The sequence below is a fragment of the Triplophysa rosa genome, linkage group LG20 (assembly GCF_024868665.1).
Source record: "Triplophysa rosa linkage group LG20, Trosa_1v2, whole genome shotgun sequence".
Lineage (NCBI taxonomy): Eukaryota > Metazoa > Chordata > Actinopteri > Cypriniformes > Nemacheilidae > Triplophysa > Triplophysa rosa.
In genome coordinates, this window is record NC_079909.1 from 14,546,560 (window position 1) to 14,569,918 (window position 23,359).

General features: G+C 39.9%; 1 protein-coding gene across 4 annotated transcripts in view; it reads right to left on the reverse strand.

Annotated features, from left to right (window-relative positions):
- Positions 1–23,359, reverse strand: part of igsf21a (immunoglobin superfamily, member 21a) — a 175,287-nt gene that overhangs the window by 31,373 nt on the left and 120,555 nt on the right. For all 4 annotated transcript variants that reach the window (XM_057361631.1, XM_057361632.1, XM_057361633.1 and 1 more), the window contains one exon: positions 22,105–22,223. In XM_057361631.1, coding sequence (XP_057217614.1) covers positions 22,105–22,223 — 119 coding nt within the window. The remainder of the gene's footprint in view (positions 1–22,104; positions 22,224–23,359) is intronic.

Below are 23,359 nucleotides of genomic sequence, written 5' to 3' on the forward strand. Positions count from 1 at the left end.
GTCGAGCTTGTACAAAGGCTGTAGCTTTTGCCAGAGGGGAACTGGAATCCCCTGGTTGGGCCTGGGTTCTCCCTAGGTTTTATTCTCCATTGGAGTTTTGGGTTCCTCGCCACCGTTTGCATACTGTTTTGGACTGGTTGCCTGGCCGGGGGGGCTGCTTTAGAATTTTAATGTTTACTTAACTTACTTATTATTACATATGGGAATTTATAGTCTGCTTAATATTTGACCTGTGTTTCAATCTCCTTTATCTTAAATGTGTGCTTCTCTGTGATAACCACTGTGCGTGTGTGTGTTCGCGCATCCGTGTGTGTGTCTGTGATGAGTTAGTACGTGTGCATATTGTGTGTGTGGAGCTGTGAGTCCATGTTTTGTATGTGGGTGTGTTTGAACCAGTGTGTGCGTGTCTGTCTTCTGTGTTTTCACCTTTTTTGTTTTTACTTGTATAACTTTAAATGTTTTCCTTATAGTCAATATGTTTCATGTACAGCTGCTTTGTAAGAATGAAAATTGTAAAAAGTGCTATATAAATAAAGTTGACTTGACCTGACTTAAATACAAAAGTAAAAAAAAATATATAGCTATAAATTTATATTAAATGAAATAGGTACAAAACAAAAAAGCAACATAGAAAAACAACAACATTGACCACTTAGTTCAGAAAAACTTTTTTTTACACTACACAAATATTTAAAAAAAAAAAACCCCATCAGAACATTTATAACAGGATCAAAATGTTAAACGAATATATTTAAGATTTAATTATGTAAGCATTAAAAATAAATAAAACTGAAACCGGAAGTGCCTCTGGACCAGTGCTTACATCTTACAAAGTGGTCTATATATTGTACAAAATATCAAACATACATTATAGAGCTTGGATTACAGTATGGATGTCATTCCAAGAATGTCTAAGTTAAGCTATAAAACCAGTTTGCAAAAATGCACCTTGCTAAAAATGATGTTGTCAGATTGTCATGATTTGCGGACAGAAGAACCCAAGTGCAGAACAGCGATGGTGGCAAAACAAAACTTTATTTACAATAGACACAAAACAAAGACCCACAAGGGCGTAAAACACTAAGCAACAGGGGATAAATGATAATATACAGACTAGACAGGAACACTACACTGACTAGACTAAACTAACAGAACACTTGACATAAACTAGACTGACTTAACTATGCCAAGATGACGGTAATACAATGCATAAACACGGCGAATTCACATAAACTATTACAATAATGCTAGGCAGAATCTCTTACCTACGAACAGGCAAAACAAACCAACTAAGGACAGAAAACACAAGGGCCTTAAATAGGAATCCAAATCAAGAGGGGAACAGGTGCGGGGCATGAAATAATTAACAAGCAATAATAAGGAATGAGTGGGCGGGGACATAGACGAGACCCGAGAGAGCACGTGGTACGCCATAGCAAGCAATACCACGTCTCTCTCACACTAAACGCTTGGGTCTGTCATGATTCTGCCACAAGACTCGAAAACTATGACAGGCAGAATCATGACACAGATGGCAAAATAGATTTTACATTACTTTTATTCATTAAAAATCATCAGTTTGATTTTAAGTTACAGAGAAATCGCATTTTTAGGCAGCACCTGTGTAACTCAAAACACCACACATCAGTTCCACAATTGCCAGGTTGGACAGAGCAACCTACAGTATAGGAGAGACAGCAGGCTTAGAAAAACGTATCAAAGCTTGATTTCCTCTATAGGGAAGAAAAGGCTCTGACAAAATTGTGGCAAGAAGCTCTGAAACTAAAGTCAGCCCTTTGAAATATTGTTCCCCGGATGAGCGGTGCCATGAGATAAAAGGCTCTAGAGCGCTTTTTAATCACATTGCCCATTGTGCTTCTAGCATTTGCATGTGCCCCACGCCCTTTCCATTTGCATTCATCATTACTGTGCTGTCAGCTCTTATCGAGGTTGCTCTGGGGGGGGCAGCCTGCTGTCGAAAGTGGAGCTCTGCTGCGGTGCGAGCCGGGGGCTCGCAGGAGCTCCAACTGCACTTTGTCTGTCGGGTAGTAGACAGTACTGACGGACCGTGCCAAACGCTGGTGTCACTTCGTACAAGTTCACCAGTTACAGAGCTCATTAATCACACTGATGTCATTAGCCGATGTTGGTTTCCACGCGGGCATGCGCACGCTCCCGTCTGGACCCGCTCGACCGTTTAGCGGCGTATGCTTTCATTCACACATCACCCTGTGGTGAAAGCTGTCAACTGCGTTCTGCCTTTTGTTCAAGCTGTGCTTCTATAGATATTTGGACCAAACGAAAGAGCTCTGATGCAGAACTGAGCTTAAAGGCCCGGGGCTATTGTTATTTAAATGTCACGTTAAACAGACAATTCGCCTGCAATTGCGGGGAAAACTTGCAAAAAGTTTCTTCCATTCAATAAGAGAAGTGAGAGGAGGTGGGTCGAATAGTTCTCGTCCTCACTTGGAAGCGCTCCTTAAACTTAAGCTCGGTCACACAAAAGCGATTCTCGTGAGCCTGTTTCCACACGATAGGAAAAAAGATTGTGTCATGGGTGTATGCAGACTTACTGTCAATTTTCCTCCTTTGAAGCCCTCGGCCCCTAAAAGGAGCCTTGGAATCGGAACGCAGCAGATTTAATTGAGACGGGTTGGACGTGAGAGAGGATTTAAAGGAACGCAATGGAACAAGGGACACAGAAAGGGGTTTTGCAGAAAAGAGAGTGGCAGATGGGCACCCAGTGCCTGGTGTGGCTTCCATAATGCAATGGCTGGCACCCGCAGCCCTAAAGTTGCTGATTATCGGACAGGGGGTCTCTATCACAATCTGCTTTGATTTGGCCTAACCCACCCATTCTTTAGAGGCAGCAGGGTAATTCACAAAACCCTTACACTTCAGTTCCTTTAACATCCCCTAGAGACTCGAGAGCCACAGACAAATTGGTTGATCAGTGTGGTTGTAAGGCTTGGTCCAGACACCTTTTTTATATCACCTAATTTACTGACCAAGGAAAAATGGGGCCATAAACTTATATGAGGCCAAGGAGAGTTGGTCCGAGTCAGGGGATCCATCAGTCAATTCTCAGTACTGTCCTGTAGTAACACATGCCATATGAGCATCTCTCCCTCACGGATCTAAAGCAGAATGACAGTACACACCACATGACAGACGCTTACAATCCCCCAACCTGTCAGCATATAAGCAAAGCTTTACGGCTGAACTTCCATATTTCAGAACGCCGAGCCAAGTAGCCTGGTGTAGCCCACACAGGATTCAGACAGATGGAGAACGATGCTTTTGTGATAGCTTCCAACATCTAGAAAGCTCCATTTGCTTACCCCTGAGCACAGACCCACTTTCACTATAGTCGAGAGCGAGGGAGACATAGTGTTGAGTAAGGGGTAGACGTTTCCCTCCAGGGCTAGCATGACAAACAAATAGCTTTTCCAGCAGATCCCTTTTCCCAGTGAGCAATTTATAAGAGCTGTTTTTCAAAGGCATGATTAAACACAATCCTCTTGAAAAGTAAGAACAGGTTTCGTCTTTTCGTAGCCTTTAATTAATTATACATGACTGGAACACAAATAAAGGAACATCACACAACAGCGCTGGGGCATTAAATACCAACACAGGTTGTCATTTGACTGTAGCTAATCAGAGATGTATTTAGTAATGAATTAACAGAATAATGTAAACTAATTAAATTAATAAATATAAATAAAATAATATGCCAAACAATAAAAAAGATTCTTCAGTTATAAATATATAAAACCCTCATGACAACACAATACTGTATATATGTAAACACAAAAAAGTGTTCCCCAAAATGTTCATTACTGTAATGCAAATAATATTAATATTGATGATAATAATAATTATAATTATTTTATCATATATTAATTATTATTATTTGCATTCTGAAAAGTGACCAGACCTACACTGAATTAGAATAGAATTAAAATAGTGCTGAATTGAAATTTTAACTTGAATTTTAATTTTAACTTGAGCATGACAAGATGTCCAATACTAAGAAGTTCAGTCATCTAACGTGGATCATGCCAGTTGGCATTAATGCTGGCCAGGTGCCTGCAGGTTGTTTCAGTGTATCTGCAGTGCGTATATTGGAAAATAATCTCAACAAGGTCAATGTTGATTTAAAAGAAAGAAAAATACAATCAGCCTGCCTTATACAACAAAGTGCAAAAATACAGTTGACCTTATGGGGACAACAGAAAGATGCATTCATTTTAAATCAGTATGGGAGGATTAGACAAGGTTGGCAGCTTCAGGTTGCAATCTTTTATGAAAGCAGTCAGTGGCAAGTAAATACATGACATGGCTGTGAACAAACCACACAACACATTTAAATGTTGGTAAAAGACTTTAGAGTCTGAAATGCTACGATTCATTCAATGATGTGTAGTTTGCTTCATACAGACACTGTAATCTATTCAACAGAGTTGAGTATGGCTTTGAAACTAATGATCCCTTATAAGTTTTTCTGATTCAGGAGCACATTCGCATGGCCCCTTACCTCATTATTTCCTCATTGTTCTGTATTTCACAGAAGGTTAACAGGGGCTCGTACAGGGGAGCCGTATGTAGCAGGGGACATAATTACTACCAGCACAGCAAAGATACACAGACAAAGTGTGGTTTGTCCAGCTCTGTGTGAGAAATGTGGTTCCTGAGTTTTAAACAATTTAAGGGAGGTTGATCAGAGCCGCACGCCATGCATATTCAGTTCCCTGCAGGTGTTTCTGGCAGTACGGCCCTCAGTTTCTGCCAGGACCGCTACCTCTGCGAGACAGTACCGACCTACACGCTTCACACTGTTAGCCTGTTTGAAACACCACTTTAGTCAAGACAATGCATCACTAACAAGCTGATATTCCTCTACGTTATACTTATCAAGTCAATGCTAATGCATTCCTGAATTTTGTTTGCTCTGTTTGCTCATTGATTATGCAGTTGTTAGAGCTTGCGCTTGGAACAACAAGATTGTTGTGTTATTTTGCAAATAAGGTATCAACAAGGGGACTAAGCAACTTTCTTTCCATTCCAACCCCCTAATATATGGGCAGGACTTCTTCCTATTATCTCTCTAATATTATAATGAATAAATACGGATATTGCGAATTTCATTTCTGGTTTCTAATTAAAACAACACACTCTCTGCCAGTTTGGAATCTTTTCATTTTCGTACCAGCATTAAATTACCAAACATTGTGTTTCTCATGTACCATCTGCAAAGAATTCGTGAGGGCATGTGGTTTACTAGGTTTTTATACAATACACAATCTATTGTTTCCATTCACTTGAACCACCATGACACTATATATAGAGCTTCATAGATTTAATTTCCCTGTGTCTCATGCTGTTTGAGCACAGTCACTGAAATTGTATTAAAATATCTTAGTCTAAAGCCCTAGGAGTCTGTCACCATCTCTTTGAATGTTCCATAGAATGGGGTAAAAAAGCTATTTTCCACATGGGATATTCTCAATGCAGCAGATTGCCGAATAAGCTAAATTGAATTTGAGAGTTTGCCTCTGGACATGAGTCATTCTTTCTCAAATTGTCTTTCTTTACTTAGGAATGTTACAGCCATCCATAAGTTTATAAAGACCTGATTGCCAGATAGTTGCCCTTTTATTAAAGCAGACTCGTTTTTTTCAGTGTTAAAGTATTTTCTCCTATCTGGCTTTAATACAGAGTAATGCCATAAGTAGGTTGATTTTCTTGCTCTGAGGTGCTATGAAGCATTACATCATTGTAAATGACATAATGAGATAACCTTACAACACCACTTTGTGCCATCAACTGCAGAACAGTTTTCTGTCCTTCTTGTGAAGCCTTTTCCAACATTTCAAGAGAACATGGGTGAATATGACTTCGGTTGATCATTCATTTGCACATAACTTTTTGCCTCTCTATTGCCATCTCAGTTAGAAACATAAACTGCAGGTTATCTTAGGTATATATCGTTACATTAAATGACGTCGATAAAAAAGGTCCAATAAAAGGCGAATTGCAACCAACGGCTCACTCCACCCCTCCCTTTCGAAACATTACGGTGGCTGACACAGAACACAGATCTCGTCACATTTTCACTTCTTTGCTGAAGGTGATTATTTATTTGCGAAACGTGCTGCGTAGTTCAGTTTGTCCGTTTAGGGCTACTGTAGAAACAACATGGCTAATTCCATGTAAGGGGACCCGTGGTGTATGTAGATAGAAACAGCTCAATCTAAGGTAATAAAAACATAACTCTTCATTATGTAAGTTCTTTATACACCTCTGAAGACATAGTTATGTATGTTATATTGCATTTCTGTCAATAAAAAAAATACACACAGCACCTTTAAAAATCAAACTTTGATGCCCATTAACTCATAATTCCATTTTTAGACTATAGCCCTGGGTTTCACCAACTGTGTCACATGTGTTCACAATACAGAGACAGGTAAGTTTCTTTCTCCTAACATTAGAGAACATATCGTCCAGTATCTCCAGACTTCTGTTGCAACCCCCTGTGTGACTAGGTTTTCACATATACAGTAGTTCGTTTTAAAAGAACCAAACTCAGTTCACTTAAAGTGAATCAGAAAGGGAACTAGCCGAAAATGACCTCAGTCCTTTCGACTCAAAAGAGAACCCAGTTCTTATTTTGGTCCTCTTCAGCACTAAAGTGATCTCAGACCTGGGGCCTTTTGGGGGGTCTGAGATCACTTGGATTGTTCACATATACATGCTTAACTGCTCCTAGAGCGTTTGGAGGGCTCAAACGAACTAGGTGTGAAAACACCATATGAGTACCTCAAGTTTCTTCAGTGTCCAGCTAATGCTCGCTGGGTCGTAATTAGACTGTCCAGCTTGCTACTCGGTGGGAAACATTGACATTTACTAAGTGTAGATATTTGTAACTCATTAAGTTGCAAGAAGCTATTTATCAGCAGGTCAACGTGCTTCCAGTGATGTCTCATTTGCATACAACATTAAAAGAATAATTCATACTTATTTCCATATATTAAGAGACAACAGGGAAAACAAACATACAATCTCAGGAGACAGCGAGAGATAAAAACAGAGATCTGCTCTCACAGTATAAATAACCAGGTTTCAACCAGGTTGTGGGTTTATTTCTCCTTAGATTACCAGAAAAGTAAACAGTTATTTGACGCAGCTATAGACTCTGACAGTTTAGTGGGTGGTGGTTAAATAAGGGCTCGTGTAACCGAAAGTTGGTTCATACCCAGCAAGGGGCGAGCTATGTTGCTCCAGGGGAGTCATCTTTGAATAATCACATTGAATATCAGCTGCTGAGAAAAGTTTCACTTACGTTTGAGGTGGAACTCTTTAGGGACCACAATCTTTGATTGAATTCCATTCAGGAAGTCACAATCTGATTTCAGAATGATTCTCAATTTGCTCCTCAATATTTTTTTGCCATATTTCTTGCAGATTGAACCGAGATGCTGTCAAAACCTAATGCAGACATTATAAGTGGACCTCAGGGAAAAAATGTTTTGAAAAATGTGTGATATAACACCTTAAAAGGACAGCCTGTGATACATCTTCTGTATTTAATTCTCCATACAGGCAACTTGTTTTTTTCCTTAACGCCAAGGGCCTTTGCCAACAGCTCTGCTTGCTGGAGGGCCTCAATTTGAGCGTTATTTAATGCTGTCACTCAAGCTGTTTACAGACATTAATATTCCACCCTACACTTGGTATAAATGAGATTGTACCTAGATGTTCCTGCAAAACATCATGACAGCAGAACACCGCTCCACGTTGAGCAAGTTATACAATGTCCGAGATACTTCAATTGCTGTTCCAGATAATGACATACATGCATGTATATCGCACATGCATTTGCATGCATATACACAGGATCTGACAGAGACCCAAACGTCCCTGTCGCCAAAAATCAAAAACCACGCTGTCGCTTTAATTGCACCAAGCTTTTCCTGACACAACTCGTTGCATCTTTTCTTGCCACTAAAAGGATGTGCTTTGGCAGGTGCCAAGTATCATTTAGCTGATTTAAAAGGGTGATGATGGGCACATTATGCCATTTGTTTATTTGTTTACGGCCAAACACAGCTGAGGCTGGTATTCGAGTTTGGCCCAAGGCTCAGCGGCGCAAAATAACAAATGGGAGTAAAACACATGGTTGGAAGGTCGTGGTAATGATAAAGCGCTGGGCTGCATAAAACTAAGAGCTCAGAACTAATAGAGGAAGTATTTGATTAATTGTCTGAACTGAAGTGTGTTATCGTCACATGTTTCATCTTTGAGTCTGACCGCAACATGTTACAAACGATCCATTAACGTACATGTGAGAGGAATCTGACAAAGTGCAGATGGTTTTAAAGGTAGCCATATTTCTGTTGAGTAATTACCTGCCATGAATAGATAACAGGTTTGGCAACAATTATTCATGAAGCGCTTTCTGAGTCCTGCCAGGGGTAGCAAAACGAGTACGTAATGTATCACCATCTACCTTTTTAAAACACCACCAACCTGCACAGGAACTTAAAATAACAGCTCACCATATAGATGCATATCCAAATCCCGCCATAAGGGCAAGCATTTCAGAGCATTAATCACAGAATGAAAACACAGACGCTGTGCTTTGTCTTTTCAGTTCGGCAGACCACAAACTGTCCAGAGATAACCTCCCATGTTCCAACAGAAATAAACCTGCTATAATTGTAACTCAGGTGGAGACCTTGTTTCCATTTTGCAGTCGCTACGCCACGATAGGTTAGCGGAAATGACTCGGGCAAAGTCACATTCAGCGGAACAGAGCGAGGGTGTTACATTACATGGTACAAAGTGTCATTAAAGCAGTTAATTAGTGTTAATTTGTGGTAAATTTGAAGCAAACGTTTAGCAGATGTTTTGTCAGAACACTATGAGGTGAAGCCACAAAATAGAAATGACATATAAACTCACTGTTTGCATTGTTGCACCCAAGTCATTGAAGGAATTATGCAAATTATGTAATGATACATATGTGCCAGCAAAATATGTGCGATTTACATTTACATTTAGTCATTTAGCAGACGCTTTTATCCAAAGCGACTTACAGATGAGGTAAACAATGGAAGCAATTGGAACAACATAAGGACAACAAAAAGCATAAGTGCAATAAAAAAGCTGGTCTCATATAGCCTACCACAGTATACAGAGCTAAGTGTTTTTCTTTTCTTTTTTGAAAGAGTAGAAAAGAGATCAAAGTCAGAACTGATCGGTCAGGTGCTTACGGAAGAGATGTGTTTTAAGACGGTTCTTAAAGATCGCTACAGAATTTGCTGATCTTGTAGCAGCGGGCAGATCATTCCACAAACGTGGAACCGATCCAGAGAAGGTACGTGAGAGAGATTTTTGACCTTTTTGGGATGGAGGTGGAGACGTCCACAAGACGTCGTTCGTTTGCAGAGCGTAGGGATCTAAGGCACATAAGTCTGCATTAGCGAGTGAAGATAAGGGGGTGCCAAATCAGTCGAGGTCTTGTAGGCCAGGAGCAGAGTCTTGAATTTGATGTACATGTTGCAATTTTATAACTTGAAAGCTATAATCAGTATTAAGCTGTGAAGGATGCAGCAGACTATCATGATCTCCCATACTTTGCAATATAGACCAGCAAACATGACAATGTTTTACATGAATCACATTTTTGTAAGGGTCATTCTTGTTTGGGTCAAATTTGACAAAAACACATTAGGATTGGCAGATATGATTCAGGGTCCTTGACTACATCACGTTATCCTTTGATTCTTAAAATGACTGCTGGATTTTTTATTTAATTTAGATACAACTTTAACATATAACACTTATAGAAATAGATAGAATAGCCTACACTATTTAAACACATCTACAGCTGTGGAAAACATTAAAGTCACCATGAAATCAAACAGTGTTGCAGTGATTATTATAAATGATTTTTCCGTGCACACCACTATTTTTTCGAAATTAATTTGCACTTGTAATCTTTAATCAAACACATTAAGCTCCTCTCCCCCTCTCAACAACAACTCTTCACCACATGACGTCATCAACAAAAAAGAGGACTATACTCACTGTCCAATGGCCAGGCATTTTTAGCCCTGTCCTCCAGGCCCAACTTACAACAAACCAATCAAAAAGGGAAAGACAAAATAAAGCCCTGCCCTACTTTTTTTTCGGATATACGTCACAATATGGAAAAGAAATCAATCGCAACTTCCGTTTCTGTGTAATTTCAACAAAAACAAACCTCAGGAATGACCAACAGCAATATAAAAGACTGAAAGCATGCAAAGACACATGAAAGTTGTAAAAAAAATCAAGCTTATTCCATCAAATATTCAATATTTTGAACTGATCCTAAAATGCATTCGTATTGTGTTGTTTAAACATGAATATGAACTGCATTGCAGGATTCAAGATCTGCAAACATTGCATCTTTTTGTTATTTTGACCAGTTTGTCCAGTTTAAATTTCCTACAAATAAATGCAAATAAAATACTTTAATTTAAACACCTATAAATAGTACATTTAGAAAAACTGAAAATAGTTCCGGAGTGGTCTCTTAATTTTTCAAGGCTGTATGTAACAATATGAAATCTGGGGCATTGTTAAAATGACAAACATTGCTTTGAATCAAAAACAGTTCGTATTCACATGTGGGTTCATATAATGCCTTGTATTTCTGACCGTTCCACGAGCAGACACTCTGGGATAGAGTGACATTAAATTACACTCCAACAGAGGTATAAAAAACAAGTGGATATATAATATGTTCTCAAGCAGGCTCATTACAAATCTGTCTCTCCTCACTGCCAGACACAGCCCCAGCATCCAGACGGTACATGGCTTTTCCATTAAGTCAATTAAAAAACACCAGCCTGGTGGGAGAGAGCTGTGCAGGAGCAAACCTGATGGAGTTGTGGGAGAAGGTAAGCCAAATCCAGAGTGAATTCCAGCTCCTCTTCGCTAATTTGTATTCAAACTTTGGGAAAGCTGGCAGAGCGAAAACAAATCCATTAGCTGCACGCCTATGGGCGGCATCCATGAGTCCTTGAACCTGTGTTGCTGTGTGTGAGTGAAGGTTTGTGTGTGTCACCGCCAGGCACCAGCTGCCCTATGAAAGGCTCTTCGGGACTGACTCCAAAAATCTAACCGCCTCACATATTAATTTCAAACCGCTGCCTCTGAAGGTTGGCATATGACATGTGACGTTCACCAAAGCGACACGCGTCCTTTGAGACACAAAATCCAGACTCTGTCGAGCCGTGATGTGATTTGGCACAAACTTTAGGGGACGAGAGACTTGGCAGAAATTACTCAGGGTGTGAAGTTTCGCAATTCACATTATGCGTCGACATCACGCGTGCAAGCAGACGAGGGAAACACAAAGCAAAGCTAAAGCGCTCATGCAGATAATACAGTACATTCCCCGAAGCTCAAACCCGAAGTTAACATTTGACATACTTTCTATGTGTCGTGCATTATACATGCTGGCATATGTCTTGGAAGCTGAACGTAAGAGAGAGTTTTGAACAAGGCGGTATTCGTGTTTTCAATATCTTGCGTCACCACAGAGAGGAGGGAGTATGATTTCTCCACCTCATCATCCGCTTCAATCAGCAGCTCTCTTAGGAGGTGATGGTCTTGCTCCATCAGCAAAGGCCAGTGTGAGGAGAGATGCCCAGCCAGTGATGATATCCTGCTGGGAGAGGAGGATGTACAAAGGTAGCTGCCGTGAGGGAAACTGTGTAACCACAACAAAAGAAAATATTTCTACCAAAAATGGGAGTGTGCCATGTTGGCTAAAGAAACACACACAGTTGCCCACACGTGTACTCAGTGTCACACATGTGTGCCTATCCAAGTTTATTTGTCAGGGGGAAATGTCTTTTGAAGTCACTCAGTGTTTGAAGATGGAAGCTCAGAGATTATTAAGCAGCTTTCATGAATAACTCTCAATTTGGTGAAGGTCACTGGCTCCAAATACTGTTTGCTCTATACTCAACCTCTGTTCATCTCTTATCTCTTATCTTCAGTCAGCTTCTTTTATTTAAACAGCAATGCAGAACAACTGGTATGACCCAATTTAATTTGCGGCTTTAAATGTGGGTTTGCAACACAACATGCTTTTCAAAGCAGCTTAAAAGATCATCACTCGCTTTAAAAACATAAGACACTTGCTTCTATTGAAAATCTTGAACAACACAGGGATGTTTATCATTTACATTTACTGTCATGGCGTTTGAGGATGGGTTTAGGGCTACGCTAGCAGTCAGGCGAAAAGGAAAGCGAATGTTTGTCTAGTTTCATCATTTGCAGCCTGCGCAGTCATTAATTACTTCCACATTTCCACCAATGAGTTTGCAAAATATTTTTTGGGAATTTGTATTACGCTCTTCAGGGCCGACTAAGCGTCATTGTCTTCAAAACTAAATGGCCACTTTTAGCTTGCATGACTAGCTTACCTTTTTGGGGCTACGACTTGCATTCTCATTTCTGATCTTTTGTGACAAAGCCCTACCTGCCATGGATGGCGGGAGCTGTAATTTTCGAAAACATATATTACCCATGTGACATTATTGTTAAACAATAATGCCAAAGTCTGATCAAAGCGCATAACGTGAATACTATCGGTCGCATGCCCTGACCACGCTGGGCATCATTTTCTGAGCAGCAACCGGTCCTCCACAGGAACGCATTCATACAGGCTGTAATAAACAGTCTTGGGTTCACGCAGGGAAAATAACAGCAGATCCTCTGAATGACATTGTGTGCTGCACTTCTAATGCAATCTGATAAACAATAGCGCAGCATGGGAGAGCAAACACAGTGTGTCATTCCTTTGGCTCCTCTATACTTAAAATGAGAAGTCAAGAGAACCCTTTCAATACATGGCACAAATGACATGAGGACCAAAGCCAGAAAAGTGCAGTGCTGTTTTGATAAACACATAAAAGCCCGTTTACTGTATAAATGAATGCATGGCTTGTATACAATCGTAGTGTTAAATGGTTGTGCTTGTTGTTGGGGGTATTAAATGTAAACATTGGTTTGAATGGTTCACTTGTATGTTAGCTGGGTATTCTGGTTTAAATAAAACTCATTGAACGGAGCAGCGTAGTGCTTGCAAACGCACATTCTGTGGCCTTACTGAATATTTCATTTTTATTGTCCAATCAGTGATCACAATCTGCATAATGTCTAGAGTTTACGGGTCAGTTGACAAAATGTAATCATGGCACGCAATGCACATAAGAGCCTCTATATTGCTTTGTAATTAATTTTTCATGCGAGCTATGTGCATGTCAGTTTTTAAATACTAATTACCAAAAGGTACAGAAAACATATTTTATGTTAGAAAAATGCAGCAATCACGCAATTATGGAATATGCGGGTTAAAGTGCAGGGAGCGCTCCCGTTCACAAAATAAAAGCCCTTCCAGGATAATTAAAAACCCAGAGCTTCTCTAGGGTAATTTTACATCAATTGGTGCCTTGGCTGTACATTATCCCTTACATAGAAATTTAGTATCCAGTTCTCTATTGTAATCGCACTAATTAATCATTTTCTGATTATAAAAGAAAGAGTTTGACATCAATTTATGTACTCGGACTGTCAGGTGGAAAACTGCTTCTTAAAGGGACAGTTCACCTTTAAATATATAAAACATCTTATTCATCCTCTTGTCATTCAAAATCTGTATATGACTCTTTCTTCTGTGTAACACAAAAGAAGATATTTTGAGAAATGTCTCAGTGGTTTTGTGTCCATACAATTGAAGTCAATGTTTGGTTACCAACATTCATCAAAATATCATCTTTTGTGGTCTGCCGAAAAAAGAAAGTCATACAGGTTTGGAATGACGAGGGTGAGTAATCAATGAAATAATTTTTGTCAAAAACACAATTAAAAATAAAGGTGCTTAATGTTGCCATAGAAAAACCATGCTTATGGATCTATAAAAAACTTTTAACAACTGCAGAACTTTTCTGTTTCACAAAAGATTTGTTGTAAAAGGTTATTTTACATACACCCTAACACACATTTGTTCAATTATAGTAAAAAAAATGTTGCTTTTAAACTTCCAGACACGAAACACTGGCTCTTTGAAGACTTAAAAATGAATAAAATGAACAGACAAAAAAATTCTAGCTTAAATGAAAGCACAGAGAGGCAAGTGTCGGTGTGAAAATCCATCGGTAATGTAATGATTGTTTATTTCACCACAATTATCACCCCTGGGCCTCACCCCCACAGAAAGATGTTTAGAATTTAAAATAGTTTATTTTCAAACACATTTTTCTTTTCAATGAAAGTACCACAAAGCTGTTGAGAACACTGCCAAAACGATTTTTTCACCATCAAAGGACTATTGGCAGGAGGTTCAACGTCATATCTACAATTAAGCTGTTTTGAATGTTAGGTCATGACTTTCAGATGTTTTTCCCAACCATTCATTTCATAATGAAAAGAAGTCTGACACAACAGGTAGGTTCCTATTGGAATGCCAGGACGGATGACCCTTCAGAGGAGATGGGGCACAAAAAAGCACATGGAAATAATGAGATGTTCTCAAAGGTTAGATGAAGATAAACGAGACAAAGCTCAAGACCCATGCAAACCTTGCACACATTATGCCTGGAGGCTGAATAGGATGAATCTTGTTAATACGTTGTCCTCATAAGATAATTCCGAGCCTTTGGCGTGGTCATCTTTTCTCACAACATGGCCTGGCCCTCTAGGTTGGGCTCTGGGTTCAGACTAAAGGCTCACAAGCACCAATTATGATTATGAAGTGTCTTTGCAAATAAATAAAATCGAGTTATTTGCCAGCTGGATGGAACTGTAACTTCATAAGGAACTGCAACATATTTTTGACATTTCCTGTTGTAAACAATCCAACCAAAGACAGAAACCATCTAATTTCAAGATAAGTTTAACAGAGATAAAATGATTGCTATAAAATGCCTCCTTTTGGGGTCACAGTACATAATATCCGATTAAGCCAGCAAAATAAAACAATTAAAATACATTACATCATCATATTTACATCATATAGGTCCAACAACTGAATACTAAAGAAATAATAGAGACGTATCAAAAAGTTAAACTTAGATCCAGTCTGAGCCAAGCATAAAGAACAGAAACCACACGCACATTCAGGAAACTCTCACAAGTGCTCCACGGCTATCCATCAACCTCCCCCAACTCCATCTCAGCTACTCCTGCACCACACCGAGTCTCCAACCTCCGTCATGTTTGTGCTGCAGCAAGGTGTCATTAATTCCTCCATTTATAAAAGCTGCACAGCTAAATATACACACTGCTTGATTAAAGTTGGGCACCGTAATTGAAGTGAATACCAGTTTATAGGATGAAGAAGTAATTGCTCCCCAAGCACCCTGCGGCTCATCTTTCTCTCTGCTTTTAGCTTTCTCTCGGTCTCTCATTTTTAGAAGGGGTATATAAATCCGGGGTCCTCCTGTCTTGTGAAGGATGTCCTCTCAATTACCACCTTGCACTTTGCAAAGGTTAAAACAAAGGATTTCACGCTTACGTGATGAGAAGCTCAATGCACCTGGAATTGACAAGGACGTTTTGGGCAAGACGGGCTAAACGGGTTCACCGCATGAATTTTGGAGTAGGCGACATCTTGGTTGGGTCTGCCAACAGGGGCCTTCGCTAAATCTTTACAGGAAGTAAGTAATGTAGCCTTGATTGGTAACAAAAGTTTTCAGCTTGAGTAATTATCGCCTATGAGTGTTTAGGAACAAAAAGAGTAACACATCAATACTGAATAATCACAAACAACACATTACAGAAAAAGGTTATCAAGTTTAGAAAAATTAGCAAACAAATGATCTGGAACTCTTGACATTTATCGCAGGGTGCTTTAGACCAATTCTAAAATGTTTAAATGTTCAGCTGTAGGGGAACTGTCATCCCATGGTGCTCTACTACTGCATGGTGATGCTGTGTGAAAGTCAAAAAGCAAAGTCCACTGGCCCTAGTTAAGTAATAATAAACATTTCTAGAAAGTGAGCCCACTTAAATATAACCACAGTTGCATTTACAGTAATGCATATAGAATGGATGCTTAGAAGGCAAAATGGTCAGAAATGTGAAGCTTACTGTATTAAAGCACTTACATGAATTCTTCAGTTAAAATCACTAAATTTAATTTAATATGTTCGCTATTTAAACCGTAAAGTTGCCTAATTCATATCTGCTGGTCAAGTGTCACTGAATTCTGCCTGATAGGACTTTAGTGCATGACTTTGTATGCTATTTGATTTGTTTTAAAAATAGAGCAACAACAATGAAGTCACCATTATTTGCTACAGTGATTGACAGCAGATCAGATATGGAAAGTATATTCCTGGATACTAGATGTACTTTCCTTAAAAAGGCATCAAATGATGGCTCAAACCTGTGTAACAGCAAAATCGGATTATTTTTGTTGGTAAAAGAAATGAACTGTACTACAACACAAAATAACCTAGTCTGCATGGACCCCACAGTAAAATTCTCAAAACGACCGGACCCCTTAACAGATAAAAAATAATTTCACAATTTTCACATAGGATTACATGTGGAAAACATGTCACCACATGTCGCACGTGTGATCCTATGGGTTTCACACAAAAATGTTTCACGTGTTTTTCTATCAGGACGTTAAATCATGTGAAGACAGTATTTTAGGGTGCACAGAAGCAATTATCTACATATAAATTATATATATGTGAATATGTAGCCCAGAGCACAGAAAGATTCTCCAACCGTTTAAATATCTTAATTCCCTGTCCATTAAAAAGTGTTAGCGGACAAAAGAAATTAATTAGGTTTAATTCAGCTGAGCTCTTTCAACTTTAAACCTTCACAGCCACAGGCACTCTACTTTTTTTCTGAATATAGCATTTAATTGAACTAATTACTTGCCTAGCTGACTTGCTTCACAGGTTTCTCCAATGTCATCTAATCTGGTGTTAAATTCTACTTTGTAACACGTGTTGCAGTTAAGCATGACATTTAGCCTCGAGAGAATTACGTGCATGTCAAATTTTCTGATAAATAACTGGCAAGAAATAAAAACAATAGAGAGTAAAGTGAGTAACAGTGAGTTAAAGTGGGCTATCAGTCTGATATTGTAGCAGGCAAATGTAGTTGGAGATATTTGTACCAGGCTTCAAATAAAACGAGCGAGAGCAAATATCATCATTATTGAAATGAGAACATCTCTGTTTGCCGATTGTGACGAGGGAGGCGTGACGAGAGCCGTGGGAGGAAGAAGCGAGGCAGGGACGCGATTGATAATGAGTGTCAGCTGGGCGTCATTCCGGCCTCGTATCTCTCACGGAGGAGAGCGGAAGCATAAAAGGACGAACGGCAGGAGAATATGGCGAGAGGACCGGGCCCGGACATTAGTTAAGTTTTGTTTAAGTTTGTTTATGTTCGTGTTGCCGGCAGTCGTCCGAGAGGGGCTGCCGGCTTGTTACTTTTGTGTTTATGTTTGTGTGGCCGGCAGTCGCCCGTGAGGGGCTGCCGGCCTGTTTTATTGCTGTTTATTGTTTATTTATTTTGAATTAAAATGTTTGATTGTTCGCTGGATCCCGCCTCCTTCCTTCCTTTTATTGAACCTTATTACAGTGGTGCCGAAACCCGGGAGGAAGGTGGGACATGCTGTCGAAGAGCCCTTGCCCCGAGGGGTCTCTCGGTGCTGCGGAGTCGGGCAGCGTGGATGAGGGATGTCTGCCAACAGCTGCCCGAGGCGGTGGTGCTGGAACGTGTGCCCGGATGGGACGAAGAGGTCGCTGCCGTGTGCCTGGGTCGAGGTGGGGTGGCTGCCATCCGAAAGGGAGCGGAGAGGTTAGCCCCGCTTGCCGTGGGCCGGAGCCTGCTGCCGTCTTCCAGAAAGGGGAGGAGCAGGAAGCAGGGGACCTGCTACCTTCTGCCCGCAGTTGGAGGAGCCACCGCTAGGACACTAGGGCCTCGCTGCCGCGCCCCTGGGTCGAGGTGGGATGGTCCGTGAGGGAGCGGAGGAGTCAGCCCCGCTTGCCGTGGGCTGGAGCCTGCTGCCGTATGCCTGAAAGGGGAGGATCAGGAAGCGGGGGACTCGCTACTGGCTGCCTTCAGCCGGAAGAGCCATCGCCGGCTGCCAGGGGGCGGAGGAGGCGCGAGCCGTCCACCGAGCGTCCAGTACCACCGCATGGCACCGCGAGGAAGAGTCTCTCGGCTGGCTGAGGACCGAGCGACAGCGTGTCGGATGAACCGGACCAATTTTTTTTTCTGTTTCCTCTCTCCCCTCTGTCTTTCCTGGTGCTTCCGTCTCCGTTCTCTCATCTCGTCTGTCCATACCCACAGGCGCTGGGGCCGTTGAGACTGGCCCCCCGGGGGGGGAGTAAGCACAGTCTCGTGGGTGCCCCCCGGCCTGTGAGGGGCGATGGGGGTATGTTACGAGGGAGGCGTGACGAGAGCCGTGGGAGGAAGAAGCGAGGCCGGGACGCGATTGATAATGAGTGTCAGCTGGGCGTCGAGGAGAGCGGAAGCATAAAAGGACGAACGGCAGGAGAATACGGCGAGAGAGGACCGGGCCCGGACATTAGTTAAGTTTTGTTTAAGTTTGTTTATGTTTGTGTTGCCGGCAGTCGTCCGCTAGGGGCTGCCAGCTTTTTACTTTTGTGTTTATGTTTGTGTGGCCGGCAGTCGTCCGTGAGGGGCTGCCGGCCTGTTTTATTGCTGTTTATTGTTTATTTATTTTGAATTAAAATGTTTGATTTTTCGCTGGGTCCCTCCTCCTTCCTTCCTTTTATTGAACCTTATTACACCGATGATAAGACAGTTGATGGTCCGACCCCAGCAAAGACAGACATCAGCAGTGTTGCGCTCTGTGAGGACAGAACACTTTCTTTGGGACAGTACTAATTTCACTTATATCAAAGAAAATAACAGAAACAGTCAAACTAAACGATTCCATCAAAGTAACACACTTTTAGAAAAACCTGCATCTTATTCACTAAGCATAATCCATTTCATTGTTTCCATGTGAAAACAACACACAATAAACTGCTTATTATCCCATAGACAATTTGTAATTTGTTTTAAAATACCTGTTTTAATTTTAATAACTTTCAAAATAGTATTGATGCCTGGCTTTAAAAGAAAACGTTTGAAATTCCTGGCAAGAATTTATTAATATCTATATATTTATATATATATAGGTCTTTTAAGGTATGTAAATGCTACATGTGCAAGGCTTCTTATTAATTAACATTTTTCACTCATTTTCTTTCGTGCACTTGTCACGTTTTCTCTCTCCTACACCAGTTGAACTTGCGACACTGATAGGTTATGAATAATTCAGTTTCAGATTAGATGGCAATTATCCACAATGCTACGGGCTATCCTTCCCACATAGAAGTGTAGGGTTTTACAAGTCACACACACTCAAATGCTTCCAGACACACAATTTTCCTGGGATTAGTAATCAGAAGTCAGCGTTTTCAAAATATCTCCTATTGATAAAGCTTAGCCAAGGGGTTCTCACTCTTTTTTGGGTTTGCAACCAAATTTGTAGGTGTTAAAATACTCTCTTGGTTGCATGTGGTCTTGCAAACAACAGTTTTAAATCCTTTAAGCAAAAAAGTGCTAACACATGCTACCAGCATTTATGGGGCACTCAGGCAGTTTAAATTCTGCATATGTACGCTCTCGTTCCAAAACCTTGTATGCCCTGATTCACAGTATTCACAGTTATAAAAACACTGTACATTTGAATATGATTAAATACTGTTATCAAAGTTGACAAGCCCCTTTTAATACTTTTTATTGGTTCGGTATTTGCAAAACCCAATGACCAGTGTTGTGCAAGTTACTTCCAAACTGTAATACATTACAGATTACTTGTTACTGTTATTTAAAAGTAATAATATATTATATATATATAATATACTGTATATTTTGTATTTCAAATGGATGAATTTGAAACACTGCCCATCCATGAAGTCTAATACGGAGGTTGATTGGCAAAAAGTATTTTAGTTTGAAAAAACAAAAATACTAAGATTAAACATTTAAATACAAAATACATTTAATTTTTTTCAAAGGTACTTAAATACAAAATAGCCAGAGGGAGATGAATGACACCACACGCGTCTATTCACGAACAGGAAATAGAACTTACTTGCGGGATTTTTGATTTGTTAATGTCTCGGGGGCGAAAGGTTTGTTGCAACGCAAGCGTTACTGAACATGTACCGAGTAAAATATTACTGATAATTGATTAGTAATGCCTTACACTACTGCGTTAAAGCAAAAAGTAATTTGTTACTGTAATACATTACTTTTGTAACGCATTACTCCCAACACTGCCAATGACAAACATAAAGGGTGACTAAAATAATGAAATAGGTATAAAAAAAACTGTATGGAGATACAAGGTTTCAGAAGGACAGCACAATATCCACTTTTAGCAACAGCATTCACCTTTGCATTCATTGTCTTTCCTTTTTGTCGCAACAACTGATCAAAATGTATTACACAGAGGTAACCTATGGCTCCAAAAAGAACACTGATGCAAAGAACCTTTGAACTTACAATAAGCGGTTCTTTGGAGAACCAAAAATGGTTGTTCTATGGCATCTCTGTGAAGAGAACCTATTTTTAAGAGTATATAAATTGAGTGCATTAATTTTTTTTAAACACAATAAAATAAATACAAATCTCTCGTGAACCCATGTGGATCTCAAGCTAACCTCGCAACCCAGAGGTTGGAAACCTCAGACTTCGTGTAATGGGTTGAGTTCTTTCTATCTCTGGATGGAAGTGGCCTTTTTAGTCAGAGACGCCTTTATTCGCATCAGCCCTTCTGTTTTTTTTTTAAAGACTTCTATTCAGTGTTATCAGACAGTTGAGCAGCTGTCCATGATAGAAATATCAGCATGTGGACCACACACATCCATATTTATTTATAAATTTTAACAATGGGCAGAAAATGATGAGGCTCCTTATTAACAGCAGGCTTCATTCCTATCTGACTGATGGACAAACCGTAGCATGCACAGCCGCCTGTCATTAGACGAGTCCCAGGCTAATGGCTGGAGGGAGGCGGCTGAGAGGTGTAGAGTGCATGTAAGTGTCTGGAGTCCTCCCTTTAGGCACTGCGGTGTTGTTAAGGCAGCAGATGAAAGGAAACACCTTCAAGCGTCAATCATGATGATGCATTAATAAACATACCCTGCTTCCGCCCTGCTTAAAATTACAGTCTATATATGCTTTATTTCTTGTGAGCTTTTTCTATGCATTTTTTCACATATTTGTATTTGCCAAATCTAACCCGAGGGTACAATAAAATAAAATATTGTACAAATATCCCCACCAGACATCACTTTTGCCCACTACTATAAATGTTAAGATTAAAAGAAAATAAGGCTTTAAATCTTCAGTTTCACAAGTAAAGGTGAAATAAAAGAGACAAAGTAAGGGATAAGTCAAAGGATTGTGGGTCAGCTTCTGGGTGCGAAAACACCCGTAGGTCAACTCTTCAGCCATCTACATTCACATCTTATGCATTTGGCAGACGCTTTTATCCAAAGTGACTTACATTGCATTGTACTATACATTGTAAAGTACGTGCAATCCCTGGGATCCAGAGCCATTGAGAGAGAGAGAGTCGCGTCAACTCCGTTGACTCCAATGGAACAGTTTTGTCACAGCAATGTAGCAATAGTTCCCGGAAGTTACTAGTAACGCATGGAGCTGCGACTAAACAGACCAGCTGAGGTAAACTTCTAACCCATTTAAAGACGAAAGCCATTTAATGAATAAAAAAATGAAAGAAATAAAGCATTTAAAGAGAAAACATAACTTCCTGGAACTATCTGAAGTCTCCATGAATCACGTGACGCTCCAGCATTTTAGTGACGGAACAATATGATTTACTTGTAAATGAAAACCTTTTATATGTGATCATATCCTTGCTTATATTTTCTGAAGACTTCACAACAACACACCTTGTCCCACATATCTGATGGGCAAAAACGAAGCAGGATGGGTTTCGGCAGTGCATAGTGCCTTTATACTTACACATGACTGTAAGAATGACATTCCCTGATGCCAGGACGACTTTCTCCCGCGTTGCTCGGTCATAGATTCCTACATGGCATTCATAAGGTCCGCTGTCAGAGAGCCGAACCTCTGGAAGCCTGGTAAAAACATAGAAGAAAATAAGACAAATTATGCAAACACATATTTTAAGCATTTTATATTTAATGCACATTTTGAGCAATTCATACACAGATCATTTTAATTATTATTGTAAATCATGAGTTATATTGTTCTCAATCACAGACAAAACATCCTAAATCAAAGACATTAAACCAGATTTTCTGGAAAAAAGCTATTCTAGGGCTGTTCTGGGTGATCGCTATGCAGTTTCTAAGGTGTCTTGAGTGGTATAGACTGTACGTTGCTATGCAGTTGCTAGGGAGATTACTTGCTGGCCCAATTCTTACACTCTCTTTTATTTATTATGTGAAGTATATTTATTTAAAGTCTAGACAAAAAGTGTTTTTTGTTGTTTGGTTGTAACGTGCAGAAATGTTCATATTTTATGCTAGGGATGTTTTCACAATCCATAAGTCTACAGTAAGTATGAACAAATATCATTGTGATACTTGACTTTACAAGCATTAATTTAGTGTTTTAATATCTCACGCACACTATATATGATAAACGATATGTGTGAGTTTAATAAAAACACTTCTTCAAACAGTCCAGGCTTAATTTTGTAGTCTGCACACAAGCTATATAATGAATGAAAATCAAAGCAAAACACTTCCAGCTGCAGTTAAACGTGGCAGTTCAGCATCTAGCCTTCTGTAGCTTGAAAAAGACTGCAATAAAGCTATAGAAAAAGGTGTTCCGTCATAGCTGTGTGACAGGCAAACAGAAAGAGAGGGAGAGAGAGAGCCTGCTGAGATGACCATTTCTTAAGAAAAGAGTTGCCGCTCTCCAGGCCTGGCAAATACCCATAATGCCTCCCTCCATCCATCATTTTCTGTTGTCTCTGGAGCTCAACAGAGGGGAGTAGACTGCTGACGATGACACCCAGATGTTTGTCTGAACATTATTGGTCCATTATTGTACTTTTATTTTCTCCCTTTCCTCTTCTCTCAGCATCACCCCAATAAAACTAAATTAAATTACTTAAATTACTTATTTGTGGATGGATTACAATGGCTATTCCGAAAAGCCATACAAATAATGTCTAACCTTGAGCATTACACTGAAACAAAAATTATTAGGACAATTCATATATCTTTATCTTTATAATATATAT